The sequence below is a fragment of the Corylus avellana genome, chromosome 7 (genome assembly GCF_965113065.1).
Source record: "Corylus avellana chromosome 7, dhCorAvel1.hap1.2, whole genome shotgun sequence".
NCBI lineage: Eukaryota > Viridiplantae > Streptophyta > Magnoliopsida > Fagales > Betulaceae > Corylus > Corylus avellana.
The window spans coordinates 17,375,959-17,398,837 of NC_142496.1; the positions used below are offsets into that span (position 1 = coordinate 17,375,959).

At 37.1% G+C, this 22,879-nt stretch overlaps 1 protein-coding gene and 2 pseudogenes across 1 annotated transcript; all 3 read left to right on the forward strand.

Annotated features, from left to right (window-relative positions):
* Nucleotides 1–6,738: 6,738 nt before the first annotated feature.
* On the forward strand, nt 6,739–13,428 carry LOC132185182 (disease resistance protein RPM1-like; annotated as a pseudogene).
* A 359-nt stretch (nt 13,429–13,787) lies between these two features.
* LOC148584592 (disease resistance protein RPM1-like) lies at nt 13,788–15,259 on the forward strand (annotated as a pseudogene).
* A 3,781-nt stretch (nt 15,260–19,040) lies between these two features.
* Nucleotides 19,041–19,904, forward strand: LOC148584593 (uncharacterized). The gene is made up of 2 exons (XM_088518525.1): nt 19,041–19,339; nt 19,568–19,904. Exons 1-2 carry the CDS (start codon nt 19,041–19,043, stop codon nt 19,902–19,904), a joined length of 636 nt encoding a protein of 211 aa, XP_088374651.1.
* The last annotated feature ends 2,975 nt before the right edge of the window (nt 19,905–22,879 follow it).

Genomic DNA, 22,879 nt, shown 5'->3' on the forward strand with positions numbered 1-22,879 from the left:
ATGTGGACAAATTAAAGAGGCTAGGGGTGGTGCGACCACCCACTGATGAGTGGGTGGTCGGCTACCCATTTTATTTTATATATATTTTTAATTAAGTTGAAAAAGTAAAAAAAAAAAAAAAAAAAGGAATAGTGATGATTTTTTAGTAATTTTGATTCAATTTCACTTAAAACATGTGTGTCGTCATTAAACTAAGGAATAAGAACAATTATTTTTGAGGAATGTATTCAGAAATCTTTATTAAAGCTCAACTGAGCAACAATCAAAAGGTGGAACTAAGTTCCTCCTTGCTTACAATACCACCAATACTGTGTGGGATAAAATCCCATCTAACAGAATCCGTGACATGGGTCCTAGCCATAGCAGCTAGAGCATTCGCAGCCTCGTTGGCTGATCTTTTGACGTGGGTGAAGATCGAAGAAGCTAAACTCCTGGTGCCTTTTTTAATGTCTTCTATCAGGTGCCCGTACTTGTTATTACACTGGGAGTCCGAATTAATTGCTTGCACTACCTGCAATGAGTCGCCTTCGAAAACCACATTCTGGAAATTCTCCTCCTGACATAGAATAATTGCATGTAGAGCAGCAAGTGCTTCCGCTATCATTGGTTCTACATCAATCCGCTGGTGTTTGCTGTAAGCTACTAGGAATTTTCCCCTTTCGTCCCTTGCAATAACACCCAAACCTATACTTTTATTATAAGGGTCCACCGCAGCATCCCAGTTGATTTTAACTGTGTTAAGAGGCGGTGGCTGCCATCTCGCTTCGTCTGCCTCAGTAGAGTGGTCTTCTTGATGACTGGTGGGAACATTAAGTCTCCGAAAATCCTCAAGCCGGATCTCTGCTTCTTTCAAAACTTGGTTGGGGTGTTGGAATGAACCCCCGTGCACTACTGTGTTCCTGCGCATCCAAATCTTTCTCGCAATAATAGAAAACAATTCAACCTCCCTCTTCTCACACCGTCTGATGACTTCCAAGAAAAGTTGCCTGAAAGACCCTCCGCTTGTGCTGCATTTTTGCAACTTAACAATACTACCGCCCCACACGTCATTCGCAGAAGGGCATTCCCAGGTGATATGCATCACTGTTTCAGTATCCTGCAAACATAACGGGCAAATCTGGTCAGCACACACTCCTCTACGAAATAGATTTTCCTTCGTAGGAAGGAGATTGTGGGAAGCTCTCCAGATATGCATCTTGACTGCTGGAGGAACCATCATACCCCAACACATCTTCCATACTTCATCCTCCTTTTCTTTCACTGAGCTACTCGGTAACTGACTCTCCTTCATTTCTAGCCCCAAGTGATATGCACTCTTAACAGAGAAATCTCCATTTTTTGTGCACCTCCAGATCAGCTTATCACGAGGGAGTAGAGGACTAATTGGTATATTAAGAATTGTTGAAACTTCTGTGCTGAGAAAATGGTCCTCTAATATATGTCTCTGCCACGATTTCAGCTCTTGATCTATGAGATCACAGACCTGCATATTTTCCAGCAAGGGAGTTTTCGGTGATTGAACCCTGAAAGTCGTTGGTGTAGGCAACCAACAATCCCCCTAGATGCTTATATCCTTCTCATCCCCAACCCTCCATATAGCACCTCGCTGTAAAATCACCTTCGAAGAGAGGAGACTCCTCCATGCATATGAGGGCCGCGTTCCAAACTTTGCATCGAAAATCTTAGTCTGTGGGAAATACTTGGCTTTCATAATTCGGGCCACCAAGGAGTCCGGATTTTGCATTATGCGCCATAGCTGTTTCGCCAAAAGTGCTTGATTAAACATTGTCAAATCTCTAAACCCCATGCCACCCTTTGCTTTCGAGACTCCCATTTTTTCCCAGCTCATCCAATGGATCCTGGAGGTGTTGTCCTTGTTTCCCCACCAGAAACGATGCATAAGACTATTTAATTCTTTGCACAAAGATTTGGGGAGTAAGAACACACTCATACAGTATACTGGAATCGCTTGGACCACCGCCTTGATCAGAATTTCCTTTCCGGCTTGTGATAGGAAATTAACCTTCCAATCATTGAGTCGTTTCCACACTTTTTCCTTAATACCGTGGAAAGCTTTGTTCCTCGACCTCCCAATTAGAGTTGGGAGTCCCAGGTACTTTTCATATTTATCCGTTGCTTGTAAGCTTGACAACCGAGTAATCTCCTCTCTTTTGGCCCTGTCAGTGTTGCAGGAGAAAAAGATCGAGGTCTTATCCTTGTTTAATTTCTGGCCGGAAGCTGTCTCATATTTATCCAAGATCTTGGTGAGGCATCTCCATTCCACCGAGTTAGCCTTGCAAAAGAGTAGGCTATTGTCGGCAAAAAAGAGATGGCTCAATCGTGGCCCTTTCTTCGACGTTGGAACCCCTGTTATAACTCTTGTGGTCTCTGCGTGGGTGAGCATAGCACTCAATGCCTCGGCACATAGGAGGAATAAATAGGGAGAGAGGGGGTCTCCTTGTCGCAATCCTCTTGTCAGGATAATATTGCCCACCGGTAGCCCATTCACTACAATGGAGTAGGTGACTGAGCTGATGCAGGCCATGATTAGTTTAATCCATCCTACGTCAAAGCCCATTTTCTTCATTGCCTCTTCCAAAAACCGCCACTCCATCCTATCGTATGCCTTACTCATATCTAGCTTGATCCCCATGACCCCACCTTGCACCACATTCTTGTTTGCATGGAATGCATGGTTTCGTAGGTTGCTAGGATGTTGTTAGTAATTAGCCTCCCTGAAAGGAAATCGCTCTGGTTTGGGGAAATAATCATAGGCATTACAACTTTAAGCCTATTTGCCAACACTTTAGAAATAATCTTGTACAACACATTACATAGGCTAATAGGCCTAAAGTCGGCCACAGTGATCGGATTATTACTCTTAGGAATCAAAGCAATATTGGTAGCATTAACCATACCATTCATACATGCAGAATTAAAAAAATATAAAGTGGCATCACATACCTCGGGACCCACCGTGTCCCAATGTTTTTGATAAAACCCCGCCGTAAACCCATCCGGTCTGGGAGCTTTGGAAGGAGCCATTTGATCCAAAGCTTGTTTGACCTCTTCCGAAGTGAAATCAGCCAGCAAAAGTGCATTCATATCTGCATTCACCTTCCTGCCAAGGGCTGCAGTACATGCCTCAATATTAATTGGACCAGCCGTTGTGAACAACGTCTTATAATACCCCACAAAAGCTTCTTCAATTTCAGTGACCATGGTGCACATCTTCCCCTCGGCATCCTGAATTTGATCAATAGAATTTTGTTTCCTTCGTTGTGTGGCACATGCGTGAAAATACCTGGTATTTCTGTCCCCATGCCGTAACCATTCTGCTTTCGCCCTTTGTTTCCAAGATAATTCTTCTTGTTCCAGCAATTCAGCAATATCCTCTTTAAGGACTTTCTCTTGTGCACTTCCGCCGGATCCTTGTTCCCTTTGAATAGCCTTCAGCTCCTTGGTCTTTGCATTGATGAGCCTATGGGTTACTTTTGTATTCTTTTTCGCCCATATCTGGATCACTTTTTTACATGACTTCAGTTTACCTTGGATCGTTTCCCAGTGATTTCCCTTTCTCGTTTTTTCTTTCCATGCCTTGTGCACCACTTCTTTGAAATCTGCTTTAACCGACCAACTGTCCTCTATACAAAACAGCCTTACATCTCTCCTTCCGCCAATCCTCCTATCATTAAGCACTACAAGAATGGGATTGTGGTCAGAGCTGCGGCTTGCCAAAACTTGAACCTCCATATTTACGAAGAGGGATCTCCATTCTGTATTAGCACAGGCTCTATCCAGCTGCTCCTTGGTAAAAGCCCTACCATCTCGCCCATTGTTCCAAGTAAACTTGGGTCCTTTAAACCCTAAGTCACATAACTGGCAGTCTTCTAGGGTTCTTCTAAAAGCCTCCATTTGACCATTCACCCGCGTAGCAACTCCTCACTTTTGGGGTAAAGTATCTCATTAAAATCTCCTAAGCACAACCATGGGGTTGGTGCCATAGCAGCCAAATGACGAAGTAAGCCCCAGGATTCTTTTCTTTTGGCTGTCTCCGGATGTCCATAAAAGCCCGAGAATTTCCAGTCCGCCCCTTCCCTTCCAACACTGACTAGAGCATTAATGTGGCGACGACTATAATTTTGAATAACTACCCGAACATCTTCTCTCCACAATAGTAAAAGACCTCCGCTTTTTCCAACACTGTCCACCACAAACATGTTATCATACCTCAACTTTATTCGTAGAAAATCTAAATTCTTATTATGTATCTTGGTTTCCATAAGGAAGACCAAGTCGGGTCTCTTTTCTTGCACCAGCTGGTGGAGATCTCGAATTGCCCGAGGGTTCCCAAGCCCTCGGCAGTTCCAACTTAGAAAGCTCATTGGTGATGGCGGGGCTGTTGAATAGCCTCCGCCGAATCGTCACTCCAATACTCTTGCACCTCATCTCCATATTTGTTTCGTTTTCCTTCTTCGCGAGCGTTATCAAAGGAGACACTGTTAGCTTTCCTTTTGCCCGTTAATTCTCCTCCCCCCGTAAGTTCTTTCCAAACCTTATTTTCAGGCAAGCCTTTATTTTTCACTTGGGTCTTCTTTTTTTTACTACTGGCCCCTTTACTACCACTACCCACATTTTGGTCATCCCCTAGAGCGAGGCCCACCAAGAATTGATCTCCACTTCCCTTTTTTTTTCAAATCCTCCACGTCAACCTCCTTGCCCATGACCTGCCAGATCATGATTGTCCCATTGACCCACATAAATGCTTTTTTCCTTGTTGGCCAAGATCTTGTCGTTACTATTTTTGTGCACCACCTCCTCCATAATCCGTGTATTAAATGATCCATCTCCCTCATTCCTACTCCCCATAATTGGCATTCCCCTGATTTTTCTCCCTTTGGGCTCCCCTAGCAGAATCTTCCCATTCTTTCCCCTTCTGACTCCCATGAATGGCGATGCTCTGTTTGGAAAGTGACAGACTGCTACCCTGATCTGTTGGTCCGTCCTGACCCCTTACCGGCACCAGCGAAGTACCAGTAAATCTATCTCCGGTATCCTCCTCTGCACTGCCATCCCCTTGCTCGTTCTCCTCTTTGGTTTGATGCGTCGTATTAAAGGCACTCGAGGAATTGGCGTGGCCTGTCCTTTCTCCATGAAACCTCCCCCATCCACGTCCACCACCACCTCCAATCCTGCTGCTTAGAGGAGGCACCCAGAGACATAGCCCAAACTCTGGTTCCAATCCATTCTCCTTTGTTCTTCTTCCTCCTAGTTTTTGGCACCCTTTGACACCATGGCGAATGGTTCCGCAGTTATAGCAGAACCGCGGGATCTTTTCATATTGAAATAGTATCCATAGAGATTTGTCACGTAACTTCAAAAACCTTCCCCTTGACAGTGGTTTTGACAAATCCAGAATGATGCGAACTCGAAGGTATTCTCCCCACCCGACGCCATTTTCATCTACTTCTACATCTTCCACCGTACCAACCGACGCCCCTATACGCTCCCCCATCTCCTTGCTCATGCATGCCAAAGGTAAGTTGAACATGCGCGCCCAAAAGGCTGCTCTTTCAAACTCCATCTGAGATGGCGGGATTGTACCGTCAAAATCCTCCAATGATACCAGGTCTCCATCAAACTTTCAAGGTCGTCCCTCCAGTATCCTGCATTTATCCCACTCGTTCTCAAACTCGAGAAGAAAGAGATTAACTCCTAAGGTTTTGAACGTGACCCTTCCAGTTGGTTGCCATGCCCTTATCAATGGAGTTTTCAAAATCTCCTTGCCCACATTTCTATCAGCCAGCAATTTGCCGATTACACACGTTGCGCCCCTTTGCACCAACGACTCTATCACTGATTTTGGTACATCCACCTCCACACTTTCTTCCTCAAGCAGACTCAACTTCTCCCATTGTTTCGTCAGATCGTCCGCCATAATGCGTCCTCTCCACGAACAACGTCTCCCTCTATTTGCAAACGAGATGGATAGGAATCCCTACAGTCGCCTCTCACCCATGGAAAAGGATAGAGGTTAGCCGCTTCACCTTTAGGTTTCTTGAGAGAGAATCCTAGAGAGAAGAAAAACTCTATATCCCTCTGAATAAGAACAATTATTTAAACATTAGTTCATTTTGGTTTTTATGTTTTTTAAAATTTCAAAATCGGGCCCATATATATTATGCTGCTAGGAGAGTATGCCTTAATTAGAGACAATTTGCGATTTTTGATTTATTGTGTTTGGCCGTTAGGAGAACGTCAACGAGATAATGTATTCTGTTTTTAAGTTTTGTTGGATTATGTATATAGAGATCTCTAATTGATGGTTTATAAGCAATTTGGTAGTATAAATAGTTGGTTATTGGATAAAATAGAATTCTAAGGAAATGTTTCAATTAGGTTTAATGTTAGTCCTTAGTATAAATATTCTTTGTTTTTCATTACTCTTTACTTTTGGACACTTGTATTTCTCTTTCCTAATCTACTTAGTTTTTCAGGATTTTTTGGTTTTCTTTTTTGCTTTCTCCTAGCTTGATGTTTCTCTTTTATAATTTGTGTTTACCTGAGTTGCGTTTTCGTTTTTTAATGATATTTTGATTTCTTATAAAAAATATATATATATTAGTTCTAAGCAAGCCTCAGGTCTTGCTTTGGGCTTAGGACGTGACAATTAACCCAAATTCAATTCTAATTGTGGCAGTATCATTCACTAGGTGAAGATCATATATAAAAGAAACCATGATAGAAACCGTTGTAGCCCTTGTCATCAATGAGCTGGTTAAATTGATCATCCATGAATCAAAACTGCTAAAGGGTGTCCATCGGGAAGTTGTAGACATTAGAGATGAACTGGAAAGCATCCAGTGTTTACTCAAAGATGCAGATAAAGGAGTCCTCCAAGATGGCGTCAAAATGTGGGTGAAACAAATGAAAGAAGTAGCCTACCATATAGAAGATGTAATAGATGAATACGTTCTTCATGTGGCACAACGTCGTCATCATCAACAAAGTTTTATTGCTTTCCTCCATAAAATTGGCCGTTTATTGAAGAAACTAAAACCACAACACGACATAGCTACCAAGATTCAAGATATCAAATTATCAGTTCGTGAAATCAAGGAAAGAAGTGAAAGATATGGTTTCAATTCCTTAGAGCAAGGATTAAGTAGCAGTCCAACAAATGTTACATGGCATGACCCTCGAGTGGGTTCACTTTTCATTAAGGAAGGTGAAGTTGTGGGCATTGAGTCTACAAGGGATGAACTCATAAGCTGGTTGGCGGGGGAGCATTTAAACGCTCCTTGATTTTAGTGGTAGGCATGGGCGAAATTGATAAGACAACTCTTGTTAGGAAAGTATATGAGAATGAATCAGTGAAAAGACATCTTGACTACCGTGTTTGGATCACAGTATCTCTGTCATACAATGTCCAAAAGATACTCATGTCCATGGCAAATCAAATCTACCACGAAGAAATAATAGTTCTTGGACAAATAGACATGACAGATGAGATTACACTAATTAGCCAGCAGAAGAAATGTTTACAACAAAAGAGGTATGTTGAAATTTTTGACGATGTATGGAAGCAAGAGTTCTAGAAAATTGTGAAACATTCTTTACCATGCAATGACAAAGGCAATAGGATTATCATCACAACACACAGTGATCTCATCAGTGTTTCATGTAAAGAATCTTTAATTGATATGGTACACAAGCTACAACCTCTGCCTTAAGAAAAGGCTTGGGAATTGTTTTGCAGAAAGGCATTCTAAACCGAGTTTCAGAGATTTTGTCCCAGTGAGTTGATGAGACTATCAATGGAAATTGTCAAAAAATTTGAAGGCTGGCCACTTGCAATTGTTACCATAGTGGTCTTCTGTCAACAAAGGAGAAGGTGCCATTAGAATGCAAAAAGTTGCTTGATAGCCTCAGTTATGAGCTAGAGTGCAATCCCTACCTTACAAGTGTCACAAAAATTATCTCTCTGAGTTATCATGATCTTCCATGCTATCTAAAGTTTTGCTACTTGTACTTCGGTATTTTTCCAGATGACTACTCAAATAGTGGTGCAAGATTAGTTTGGCTATGGGTTGCTGAAGGATTTATTACAAGAAAGAAGGGAAAACAATTGGAAGATGTAGCGGAAGAATTTTTAATGGAGCTCATCCATAGAAACTTGGTTCAAGTTTCGTTTGGGGAGCTTGATTATGAGATATACAAAAGGTACAGAATCCATGATCTGCTACATGAAATCATCCTATCAAAGGTTCATGAGTTGAATTTGTGTCAAGTTCTTGATGCAGATGACACAACTTCTCATGGAAAAAGTCGATGCCTTTCAATCCACGATGCTATAGAAGATGTTTTTGAGTCAAGTGAGTACTCTCGGGTTCGCTCGATTTTTCTCTTCAACATTACTGAATTGCCCAAGTCTTTCATAGTTAAATTGTTTAAAAAGTTCAAGCTTTTGAAAGTATTGGATTTTGAAGATGCTCCAATTGATTATCTTCCTCAAGAAGGGGGTAATTTATTCCACTTGAAGCACTTAAGTTTGAGCAAAATAGAAGTGAAGATACTTCCAAAGTCAGTGGGTAGGCTACATAATCTGCATACACTAAATGTCCTAGAAACCTTAGTGCGTGAGCTTCCAGTTGAGATATTTATGCTTTATAAGCTAAGACAGATTTTTGCTCATTCTCATGACTTTGAAATTTAAAGTAGCCTTTATTCGGAGCGAGGAGTAAAAGTACATGAAGGGTTGGATGTTTAAATGAATTGCAAGAACTATCAATGTTTAAGGTAAATCATCATGGGGTTGGTTTATTTGAAAAGCTCGGAAAGTTGAGTCAATTGAGGCTATTGGGCATTTCAAATATGACCGTAGAATGTGGGAGGGCCATATGTACCTCCTTACAAAAAATGGTCCGCCTTAACATTTTGGTTGTAGGCTTAATTAGTGAAGATGAGATTATAGACTAAGAATCAATTTCTTCCCCACCTCCATTTCTAAAGCATATCTATCTAAGAGGGCGATTGAACAAGTTGCCGAACTGGATTCTCAAGCTTCAAAATCTGGTCACACTAATCTTATTTTCTCATCATTAGAGGAATATCCATGGTCGTCTGTCCAAGCTTTGCCAAATCTAATTACCCTTTCCCTCAATCATACATATGATGGGGAGCAATTGCATTTTGAAGGTGGTTTTCGAAAACTCAAGAGCCTCAAACTTAGAGAGATGAAGAAATTAAGGATGGTGGAAATAGACTAGGATCACTGCCCAGTCTTGAGCAAATATAGATTAGGCCATGCCCACAAATGAAAGAGGTACCGTCTAGAATCCAGCACCTTGAAAGCCTAAAGATTACTGATGTGGTATTTTTGTGACAAAAAATATCAATTATAAAAATAACCACTCGCAATAGGACGAATCTTTGTAGGATACGGCTATAGAAAGGGTGTCGAACCTCAAGGACTGCAAGAGTTTTATTATCAAAATTCAAAAGATTAAAATTAAATTAATTAAAAAGAGAATTAATTTGATTTTCTTTAAAACTAAAGTACATAAAAATAAAAGAGATTTAAAATAAGAGAGAGTATAGGGTATTGACTTCACCTCTATCCGCACAACAATGATTAATCATAATTAGTCCTAGAAATTCATTCTATGCATGTTATAAATAAACAAGAAACTACCTTATTAAAGAATAAGCATAATATATCTTCGGTTGGCACAGATCGTCCACCTAACTACTAATATGCGGTACGACCCGTCTTCCCTAAGTATAAATTATCAAATTCTTTAACAGGATACATAGAATCAATGAATAAGTGTAACCCATCTTCGGTTGGCACAGACTGTCTACCTAAATTACACTAAACTAGGGTGTAGTACAATCCGTCTTCCCTAGGCATTGTCTATCAAATCCTATTGATCATATGTCAGTTAAACCCATTGTATAACCATTATCCTCATAATCACAGAAAACAAGAATAATTTGAGATCAATAAAAGTAAAATACTTTCTAAGACAAGAGAACAATTTTGCAAATATTGATTTTGGATTTTAAGAATAATTGCATTTAATAATTAAAAACATAATCAAAAGGTAGCAATTCTCATAGTTATACAATCAATATGCACAAATTTAAAATCTAGAAATTAAATACAATCAAATCATTGTGTTTGGATAGGGTTACATCAATACCGCATGAAGGGGTTTAGCTGTTCATGATCTTCTAAGCTCCAAAAATAAATTTATGATTTCTAGCACTAGGAAGCGGTGTGTTGTTTTTCTCAATGCTTAGAGGCCTATTTATAGGGCTTAGGAGAGTCGCCCTAGTAATCCTTAAAATTTCGGAGATTTAAGTCCAAGTCCAATTAGGATAAAGAAAACCTAAGTCCAAATCGGAATAGGATTCGCCCAAAATTGCGTTCCTATATTGCGTGGCGATTTTGGCATTGTGTCACTCTGAATTAGGAAAATGATATTTCATAATGATTTGTATAAATTTGAGTTATATTTCCAATGCCACTTGAATCACCTCAATCGGATATTTGAGCTGAAAGTTATGGCCAAAATACCGAGACATATGCATAATCCAAATTTGAATCCAATCCGATTTTGACTCCAATTTGAGAAATTTTGAATTAATCATTTTCTTTATTTGATTAAACTTAACCACAATATATAGGTCCTCTTAGGGCTGTTAAGTGAGAGAGGCGTCTCGTGAGCAAGTTCGGGCTTGGCTCGCATAAGCTCGGCTCGTGCTCGACTCGAATATTAAATGAAGCGTTTCATGAACATAAATTCTAGGGCTCGGCTCATATATTTTTTACTAAGTAACAAATAACAATATATAGTCAACATTACTGATTTACTCAATAATAACAAATGTATTATATACCTTTTTTTTTTTTTTTTTTTATTCAAATAAGGGAAATTGGGGAAGGGAAAATATACCTTTGTTTTTTGTTATTTATGCACATGTGTGTGTATATATTATATATATGTATATATTAATACAAACACATATAAGAAATATATATATATATATATATATATATATATATATATATATATATATAATAAGAAATATATGATATTATCATTAATCATTTTATCATATGATATAATCATATAGTACAACCGTACAAGTTATTGTGTCATTTAATATAAATATTATAATTAGATAGTTTATACTTTGAAAATTGGAATCGTATACGGTATATCACATAATCATTAATCATTATATAATCATATAGTATATCTGCATAAGTTATTGTGTTATTTAATCAATACATTATAATTATATATTTTACATATATGATATATCACATGATTTTAGATCTAAGATAATATTAATATTAATTGTGAGATAATATGATCATAAAATTTAAGTATGAGTGTATGACCATTAGATCATTATGAATTTATTACTTAGAGTTTGAGTATTACTATTAGATTAAATGATTAATAATTAAGTAACTAATGTGTTTCTTATAATTTATACATTATAATTACAATTTACTTTAAGTAAAAACTTAACAATTTGAATTTAAATCATATATCATGAATTGTAATAATGAAAACATAGAATATAAGTATATAAGTTATAACAATTAACATTGAATCATTACCCATATAAATTAGATAATGATACAGACTCATAAGTATACAAGTTCATACTAATACAATAATTAAGTACATAGAGAGTTAGTTCCAATGTATGTTAAATACTTATAACTTATAAGTCTATATATGTTATAAATTATAATTATACATATATGCAGATTAAATAATATAAATGTATGAGAGCAATACTTAATCATGTAATTCAATGACAATTCAAATACTTAATAATATTATTCATATATAATGATAATGGGATTTGTATAATATCAAATTAAATAATTGACATTGGATTAACAATACAAATTTATGTTATAAAATTATAACTTCATATAAATTATAATTATACATATATAATACAATTTTTTAATTCTTTTTTTAAAAAAAAAACAAAAAAAACTTTTTCTCTGATTTCTTAGTCATTTTTAAAACTATTTGTTTTTACCAGTTTTTATTTACACAAACAACAAAAACGACATAGTTTTGTTAAGGCCCTAAGGGTATAAATTCATCACTTTCATTTCATTTTCATTTTCATATAACCTTAAACCTAACACAAACGCTCGTGTCTCATTGTCTCTACCGCCTTTCAGTCCTCACAAGTTGCTCGTATGTCTCTGCCGCCTTCCTCACTAGTCGTCGGTCTCCTTCACCGTCTCTCCTCGCGCTCGATGTCTTTGTCTCTGTTTAATGTCTTTATCGATGTGCTCGCGCTCGTCCTATCTAGATCGTCACTGTCTGGATCGTCGCCGATATTTGTCTCTCTGTCTCTGTGGCCGGTCTCTGTCTCTCTTTGCTGGTTGGATTTTTTTAGTTTAATTTTACAGCAATCCAAAAATTAATGTTTGGATTTTACATGCCATGATAGGATTTTCTAATTTTAATTTTACATGCAAAGATTGGATTTTTGGATTTGTAACTCTTGAGACATTCTGGATTCTAGATTTGTTGTTGTTGTTTTTTTTTTTTTTTATTTAATTACAAAAAAAAATAGTCGAGCATGAGCTCAAGCTCGAACAGGGTTCCAACCCTATTGAGCTGAGCTCGAGCAACATGTTTAGGCTCGAGCCTGAGCCAAAAATAAACGAGCCGAGCCTGGACAGCCAAAGCTCGCCCAAGCTCAGCTCATTTACACCCTTAGGTCCTCTGTTATGATTGGCTAAACTTAATCATATCTTCTAGGTCTTCCCAAAGTGTGCTTTTAAGCCCAAAATCAATAGAATTAAATGCATCTTTATTTATAACCTGAAAACAATAAAAACAAAACAAAATCAAATAAATAACAACGCTAAGGAATTAACATATGCAAATTAAGGGGCTTGAATGTGCAACATTCGGCGCTTATCAATTACCGATCGACTTCTATGAAATGCAAAGAGAATTTGTGCTACATATGCAGCCTGATGGAGGCGAAGATTATTGGCAAGTCAAGAAGGTAACTACTATCCATCCCAGGTATAGGATTAAAGGAGAAAGATATCAAATATACAAGCTCAGTAACTTGGACTTTTTGGAGCACCTGCAAGGGTGAGTCTTGAAGGATCAAACTGCCATGTAATTTCAGTGATGAAAATGGTATGCACCTCTAATTAGCCACAAGATTTCCATGTAAGTTTTGTAGTTTTGTTATATGTAATGATAAAACTCTTCACATTGTGGTTGACTTATAACAAAATTTTTCAGGGTTAATAAGAAAGTAACTGCTATCTGTTTCAGGTATAGGATTAAAGGAGAGCAATATCAAAACTATAAGCTTGGTGACTCGGACTTGTTGGAGCGTCTGCAAGGTGTGTCTTAAAGGATCAAACTTTCAGGTTTCAATGATGGACAAGGTATGCACCTCTAAGCCATAAGACTTCCATGAAAGTTTTCTTCTTTTCTTATATGTAATGATAAAATTCTTCACATTGTGGCTGACTTATAATCAAATTTTTCAGGATTAATAAGACTTGCATTGGCATGTGAATTCCAACCTAAGCTACAAGTTGAATTGTTAACACAACCTCTTTACACTTTTAACTGTGCTATTTTTTCTTGTACTTCTGTTTATTTGATATTTTAATATTTTCATCACTGTAAATAGCTTGATGGAAATGCAAAGCATTTATTAAAAGTTTCTTTTCTTTAGGGGCAAGTTTGGCATGAAAAAAATTAAGAATGTTGGGGGAAAGTTTTGCTGAGGGATTTATTACAAGAAAGAAGGAAAAACCATTGGAAGATGTAGCGGAAGAATTTTTATTGGAGCTCATCCACAGAAACTTGGTTCAACTTTCATTTGGGGAGCTTGATTATGAGATACACAAAAAATACAGAATCCAAGATCTCCTACATGAAATCATCCTTTCAAAGGCTCAAGAGTTGAATTTGTGTCAAGTTCTTGATGTAGATGACACAACTTCTCATGAAAAAGTCAATGCCTATCAATCCATGATGCTACAGAAAATGTTTTTGAGTCAAGTGAGTACTCACGGGTTCATTTTATTTTTCTCTTCAACATTACTGAATTGCTCAAGTCTTTCATAGTTAAATTGTTTAAAAAGTTCAAGCTTTTGAAAGTATTGGATTTTGAAGACGCTCCTATTGATTATCTTCCTCAAGAAGTGGGTAATTTATTCCACTTGAAGCACTTAAGTTTCAAGAGAACAAAAGTGAAGATACTTCCAAAGTCGGTGAGTAGGCTACAAAACCATTAGACACTAAATGTTGTGGAAACCGCAGTGTGTGAGCTACCAACTGAGATATTTAGGCTTTATAAGCTGAGACATATCTTGGCTCATTCTCATGAGTTCGAAATTAAAAGTAGCCTTTATTCATTAAAAGGAGTAAAATTACATGAAGGTGTTGGATGTTTAAAGGACTTGCAGATGCTATCATTGATTAAGGCAAACCATCATGGGGTCAGTCTATTTAAAGAGCTCGAAAAGTTGAGTCAATTAAGGCTATTGGGCATTTCAAATATGACGGCAGAACGTGACAGGGCCTTATGTGCCACCATAAAAAATAGGGTCCACCTTAAAATTTTGATTGTAGGCTCAATAAGTGACGATGAGATTGTAGACTTAGAATCAATTTCTTCCCCACCTCCATTTCTAAAGCATATCTATCTAATAGGGCAATTGAAGAAGTTGTCGAATTGGATTCCAGAGCTTCAAAATTTGGTCACACTAATCTTATTTTCCACATCATTAGAGAAATATCCACTATCGTGTGTCCAAACTTTGCCAAATCTAATTACCCTTTCCCTCAATCATGCGTATGATGGGGAGCAACTACATTTTGAGAAAGGCAGTTTTCAAAGGCTCAAGAGGCTCACCCTCAGAGATATGAAAAAATTAAAGATGGTGGAAATGGATAGAGGATCACTGCCCAGTCTTGAGCAACTAGAGATTGGGCCATGCCCGCTATTGAAGGAGGTACCTTTTGGAATCGAGCACCTTGAAAGCCTAAAGCTTATCAACTTCTACAAAATGCAGAGAGAATTTGTGCTACGTATGCAGCCTAATGGAGGCGAAGATTATTGGAAAGTCCATAATGTAACTACTATTTGTCTCAGGTATAGGATTAAAGGAGAACGATATCAAATATACTACCTCGTTGACATGGACTTATTGGAGCGTCTGCAAGGGTGAGTCTTGGAGAATCAAACTGCCATGGAGAATTTCAGTGATGAACAAGGTATACACCTCTAATTAGCCACAAGATTTTCATGATTTTTTTTTTTTTCATATATATATATAATGATAAAATTCGTAACAGTATGTGGCTGACTAAGAAAGTCTTACATTGGTCGCACGATGAATTCCCACCTAAGCTACATTTTGAAATGCTACCAACTCTTTTTGCTCTCTAAATTGTGTTCCTTGTTTTTTGTTCTTCTACTAATTTGATATTTTAATTTGTCCTCACTAAAAATAGTTTGATACTAATCTATGTTACGACAAGGATCTAGCAGTTGTGATTAGACTTGGGCCAACACAGATGACCTTTTATAATTAAAAGATTAATTATTTGGGGGGACTTATTCTCATATGTAACAGTTTTGAGGGCTTTGAAACCAATGTGTTATAATGTATAGTTTATTTAGTCATTGGCTGCGCACTGGAAGTCAATAGCATGTAATTAGGTAAAGGCTAAAGCAAATAGATATTCAATAATCTGCCAAATTACCTAATCCCAAATAGCTTGATCTATTTGAGACTCCCTCAAATTACCTAAACCCTATATATATATACACACAAGTATTTCAACATTGTGGGTCGTTTGGTAAGTATATCACTTGTGCCCAATTCAACCCTAGGTAAGTCTGACCTTAATTCTGGCATTTCAAATATGACCGCAGAACGTGGGAGGGCCCTATGTGCCGCCATACAAAACATGGTCCACCTTAAAATTTTGATTGTAAGCTCAATCAGTGAAGATAAAGTTATAGACTTGCAATCAATTTCATCACCACCTCTATTTATAGAGCATCTCTCTCTAAGGGGGCGATTGGAGAAGCTGCCCGAATGGATTCCAGAGCTTCAAAATCTTGTCACACTAATCTTATTTATGTCATCATTAGAGAAAGATCCACTACCATGTGTCTAGGCTTTGTCAAACCTAATTACCCTTTCCCTCAATCATGCATATAATGGGGAGCAACTGCATTTTGAGAAAGGCGATTTTTGAAGACTCAAGAGGCTCACCCTCAAAGAGATGAAAAAATTAAAGATGATGGAAATAGACAGGGGATCATTGCCCAGTCTTGAGGAACTAGAGATTGGGCCATGCCTGCAAATGAAGGAGGTACCCTCTGGAATCCGGCACCTTGAAAGCCTAAAGATTATGGACTTCTATGAAATGCAGAGAGAATTTGTGCTACGTATGTAGACTAATGGAGGCGAAGATTATTGGAAAGTCAAGAAGGTAACTACTATCCATCTTAGGTATAGGATTAAAGGAGAACGATATCAAATATACAAGCTTGGTAACTCGGATTTATTGGAGCGTCTGCAAGAGTCAGCCTTGGAGGATCAAACTGCCATGTAGTTTCAGTGATAAACAAGGTATATACCTCCAATTAGCAACAAGATTTCCATGAATTTTTATTTATTTTGATTTTTATTCTCATATGTAACAGTTTTAAGGGCTTCAGAACCAATGTGTTATAATGGATAGTTTATAAGAAACTGTTACTTGTATGCTACATTGGAGTATTTTCATAAAAGAGTTATATTTTGGATGTATTTTCCCATAAATTGGAAATATTCAAGACCTTCTAACTCGCACCATTAATTATAATAGAACAAAATTGCCTTAAAATAACATTGCATTATAGTATAACTACAGAGACTAAAAGGTTAAAACAACACTGAAATGCTTTTTTAAAAAAAGGGTTGCATATTTGGCTAAACTGGCATCTTGAGTGGACAATGTTTAATCAGGGTGAGGAGCTTGAAATGCATTCTCATGTACAATAGTTTTTCCTTGTGTCTTTTGCAGTTGTTCTTCTTGGCGCTTTGATTCGACAGCAAATCTTTCAGTTCATGGCTTGGCTTCGACAACAGATCAATGGTGTTGTAGAAAATCAGTTTCGCTAATTTCAAGAACCCATAAACAATTGCAATTTACTTTATAATTCTATGTTGTTTCATGCTATACCTATTGAAGTACTTTACAAGTAAACACTTCATATGTAAATTAGTTCATTTTAAGCATTTTGAATTTTTTGTTTGAATCCCTAGCAAGATTCTCCTTCTCTAACAAGGACTGTAAAAACTTTGTGCAATTTTGAGCCAAAACCCAAAAGAATGACTGATTAAATGCTGCTAATAAGAAGCACCAATATTCACAATTCACATGTCAAAGCACAATCATGGCTTCCATTGGAATAGTCATCAAACCCGAAATTAAGATAACAACAATTCAAGATCCAAAGGAAAAAAAAAAAAATGAACCAAATGAATTAAAATAAGAGCTGGGTGCTTGAAATGGGAATTTGATGGCACCTAGATACTGAATTCAATAAAGCCTTTGATAGTCTTCTTAATGATTCAGACCAACATTTTTATTCAGTCTTGCTTATTCACTTGTTCTTCGAAAATAAATGGGTTATGTGGGTTGGATTCTAAGCTAGTGACCTAGCAAAGTGGCTGGAATAAGAGGCCATTGAGGTTTTATGTTCTATTTGTTGCAAATTTTTGTTTTATTATTGAGAAGTGGTGACTTCTTTCTTTCTCTTCAAATTTGAACAATTAGTTGAAACGTCACATTAATTATTGTTAATTCTTCTCATGTTTAACTTCTATAAGGAATGAATCATGATTATCTACACCAAGTTATATTCTTTTAATAAACGAAAAATGGTGTCGTTTTCTGGAACGATCCTTGCAATCCCGATTCTTGTTTTCCACCCCCAACATGCTTTGGATTTCATTAATAAATCCATTCCTGTAATGACTAAGTACAATTAACCTAGCCAGATAGATAGGGAGGAGCTATTACGATTACATATTGTGAGTGAGGAAGAGAGGAAATTGCCAGCCAACAAGGCCCCTGGTCTTGATGGTTATTCTGCAGAGTTTTTTAAGGCCTCTTGATCTATTGTTGGAGAGGGGGTGGTGGCAGCTATTAAGGGGTTTTTTTGCTTCTGGTATGCTTCTCATAGAAGTTAATGCTACCATTCTCACTTTGGTTCCTAAGAAGGTGAATCCATCTACTACGGGGGACTTCAAACCTATAGCTTGCTGTAATATGATTTATAAGTGTATTACTAAGATCATTTCTAATAGGATGCTCCCCCTTTTGAGTGATCTAGTTAGATTGAATCAGTCAACCTTTATTCTGTTAAGAAGTATCACTGAAAATGTTCTGCTGGCCCAGGAACTTGTTAGAAATTATCACAAAGATAAAGGGGTTCCTTGTTGCACATCAAAAATTGATCTTATGAAGGTATATAATTCTGTTAATTGAGATTTCATGATTCAATGCCTCCATTGCTTTGGTTTCCCAGTGAAGTTCCTCAGCTAGATCAAGGAGTGGATTACATCTCCTAGGTTTTCTATATGCCTAAATGGTACTTTGGTTGGCTATTTTGAAGGAAAGAAGGGGCTGAGGCAATAGGATCCCTTATCTCCTTATTTGTTTGTTCTAGCCACGGAGGTTTTCTCTAGGATTATGGCTGATCGTACTGGCGGTGGTTTAGGTTTCAAGTTTCATCCTAAATGTTTGAAACAAAAACTTACTCATGTATGTTTTGCAGATGACCTCCTTATCTTTTCTGAAGCCAGTTTGAGGTTTATAAACACCATGCAAGATGCTTTGCTTGAATTTGAAGAGTTATCTGGTCTAAAAGCTAATCCATCGAAGAGTTCTTTCTTTTGTTATGGTATTTTAGAATGAATGAAACACTTGCTGCTGAGTGAATTAAAGATGAATGAAGGTCATCTTCTAGTTAGGTATCTTGGGGTTCGCCTTATATCTGCTAGACTTTTAGCCGCAAATTGTGGAGCATTGTTGGATAGAATTACTGGACGCATTGACTTTTGGCTTTCTAGGAATCTCTCCTATGCAGTTAGGCTCCAATTGTTGTCATATGTCCTATATAGTCTGCAAGTTTATTGGACTGGCATTTTTATTCTTCCTAAGAAGGAAGGAGGTTTGGGGCAGAAAAGATTGGAAGTTTGGAACCAAACTTCTATGCTCAGACATGTTTGGAGTCTTTTTGCTAGGTCTGGCTCTTTATGGGTAGACTAGGTGAAAGAAAATCTATTGAAAAGGAGGAGTTTCTAGAGTGTGCGTATTCCTCAAAATTGTTCCTGGAGTTGGAGGAAGATCCTAAAGTTGAGGGATATTGCTAAAAGAATCTTGAAGTTTGAGGTTGGTAATGAGGAGAATATTTTTCTTTGACTGGATTCTTGGCATCCTTCTGGAATTTTGTTTGAGGTTTTTGGGCATAGGGCTGTCTATGATGCCTATAGTAGTGTGGGGGCTAAGCTCTCTTCTGTCATTCTTGATGGAGACTGGTTTTGGAGACCAGATAGGTCTGAGGCTCTAGTTGAGATTCAAGCTAGGGTTCATGAGATAAGTTTTGGTCCTCATGATAAACCTTTATGGATTGTCTCTAGGAAAGGCACCTATGTTAGCTCAGAAACTTGGGATTTTCTTAGAGAAAAGAAGGATGAGGCTGTTTGGTGGAAATTGGTGTGGTTTCCACATGCAATTCCCAAGCATGCTTTCATTTTGTGGCTTGCTATTCAGGATAGGCTTCTTACAGGGGATTGTTTGATTAAGTAGGGATATAAAGTTGAGGTTAAGTGCCTTTTTTATCATAATCAAACTTCCAATTTGGAAATTTTGTATGCATCGTTGTCAAGTAACCAATTCTCCTGTTACCTGGGATGAGGTTTTGTAGCTAGGAATCAGCAAATGGGGAAATAAGGCTCTCAAAGGTCTCCTCTACAGCCTTGTTTTAGGTTCTGTAATCTACAATTTATGGCGTAAAAGGAATGAAATCAAGCACTTTGGTTAGCCTAGCTTTGAGGAGTAGATTTTGAAGAAAGTTCTTTGGGAAGTGAGAACTAGAATAGCTGGGAAGGAGAAATTTCCTAGGACTAGAGAGAATTTGGCCTTAGCTTCTTTGTGGAATTTACCTGCAGATTTGCTATTGTAAGCTGTTCTGCAGTTTGTGGTGCCTGGTTTGGTTTGTGGATAGAGTTTAGTCCTATGTGAGGGTTTCTAGACCTTTGGGGAGGCATGATGGTGATGTAGTTTGGGTTTGCTTGTAGTTTTTTGCTGTCTCCATGCTATTCTGCAGTTTGGTCTTCTTTCCGTTTTTTTTTTAATTGGTTTGATTAGGCCTTTGTGAGGTCATGTTTTCAGCCTGTTGAAAAGGCTTGTAATTGGTGTACTTTGTTGATTGGTTTGTTTGCTAATAAAGTCACTTATTCATTAAAAGAGAGAGAGAGAGAGAGAAAGAGAGGAAATTGATGAAGATGGAATTGAATTTTGTGTGGTTGATAGTTGTAGCTTAATTTTTTGAGTGGATGCATGGGTTTTTCTTGGGAACATGTTGTCTTTCATCAAGTCTCTAAGATCTAGTGACCCTAATTCTTTCATCTATAACCTCGTCTCCAGGTGATCTCTCTCTCTCTCTCTCAACTTTCATCAAGTCTCTATCGCGTGTCTAGGCTCTACCTAATCTAGTTACCCTTTCCCTCAATCATGCATATGATGGGGAGCAACTGCACTTTAATGAAGGCAATTTTTGAAAACTCTAAAGGCTCACACTCAGAGAGATGAGAAAATTAAAGATGGTAGAAATAGATAAGGGATCACTGCCTAGTCTTGAGCAACTAGAGATTGGTCCATACCCACAGATGGAGGAGGTACCCTCTAGAATCCAAACCTAAAAAGCCTAAAGATTCTCAACTTCTATGAAATGCAGGGAGAATTTTGTTACGTATGCTGCGGTATGCAGCCAAATGGAGGAAAAGATTATTGAAAAGTCAAGAAAGTAACTACTATCTGTTTCAGTAATAGGATTAAAGGAGAACGATATCAAAAATACAAGTTCGGTGACTTGGAGTTGTTGGAGCGTTTGCAAGGGTAAGTCTTGGAGGATCAAACTTCCATGCAATTTCTGTGATGGACAAGGCATGCACCTCTAAGCCACAATACTATATTTTTCTTTATTATTATTTTTTTTTTTATGTAATGATAAAATTATCCACATTATTAAGTATAATGTTTATGGCATAGTTTAGAAAGTATAAGAAACTGTGACTTGTATGCCACAATATTACCTTGTTGGAGTATTATCATAAAATAATGATATAATAAATCTTTTCTAATTTAAAAAAAAAAAAAAAAGAATTAAAAAAAAAAAAGGAAAAATGAAAAACCAAGGGGTGGCGTGCCTTTTTTTTTTTTAATTATTATTATTATTTTCAAATTTATAAGAATATTTTTGCCTTACTGAAAATTGAGCTTGAAATTCAATCTAATGTAGTAATGTATAAAAGTTTTCCATATTTCGTTTTCGATTATTCTTATTAGTGCTTTGATTTGAAATTAAAACAAACGGAGCCTTAGTTTATGGTAGCAACAACAGAATCACTGAGGTTGTACAAAATCCAATTTCCGCTTAATTCATGAACTAGGAGACAATTGCAATTTTCGTTGTTATAATTCTATAGGGTTTCATGCTATACCTGTTGAAGTACTTTACAAGTAAGCTCTTCATATGTTCTTAGTTCATTTTAATTTCAAGTATTCTGAAATTTTTCCTTGTATCCCTTGCAAGATTTTCCTTCTCCAGCCGAGACAATAAAAATTTTGTGCAATTCTTCAACTTTATTTACACAAAAGCATTAAATGCTGATAAAAAGTGCCAATACTACTCACAATTCACATGTCAAAGGACAATCATGACTTCCATTAGAACAGTCACCAAAACCCAAAATTAAGATCACAATTCAAAATCTATAAACAAATGAGAATTTGATAGCACCCCTAGATATCGAATTTAGTAAAGCCTTAGCTTATCTTCTTAATGACTCATGTTGAGCTAGTAACGTAGCAAAGCTGCGGACTAGATTTTTGATTTGACCCGTGAATTAACTTGAATTTAACATGAATTTAGTGAGTTAGTACCTAAATCTCGATAAAGCTACATGCAATTTTTAGGTTGTTAATTTTTTATACAAGCTGTAAATTCCATGTGAAATTAACGAATTGAAATTAAAAATTTATCTCATTTAATTAAATAAATTAAATTAAAGTTTATCATATTTTGACATGACCATGACATGAACTTAACACTCAAACATCAATTACCCACCATGCCATGCCATGGACAAAGGGTCAACTCTCCAGATCTTCAACGATCTCAGAACCATGTAGATGGGCACATACGTCAAGATCACCATCTCCTTTATGATCAGTAGTGGAAAGAACGCGTAGTTATGCGATGGCTTAATTTGACTTCTTCTTTTCTTTTTTTTTGTGAGTGACTCATGTTGTCTCCACCACCTCAAAGCCCAAACCAAACGGAAAGTACCTTTTTAAATTATTAGTTATTCTAAAAGCTTAAACTGATAAGAAAAGGTAAAGTTAATCACTCAATTATTACTAACACTTCCTCTCACACATAGGCTTAAATTCTCTTTTAATAGGTAATGCCCAATACGTAAAATATTTAATTTAAATAAAAGTGAATTGACGGTGTGAAACTTCCATCCAATACTCTTAACCCATTCTTAAATGAAAAA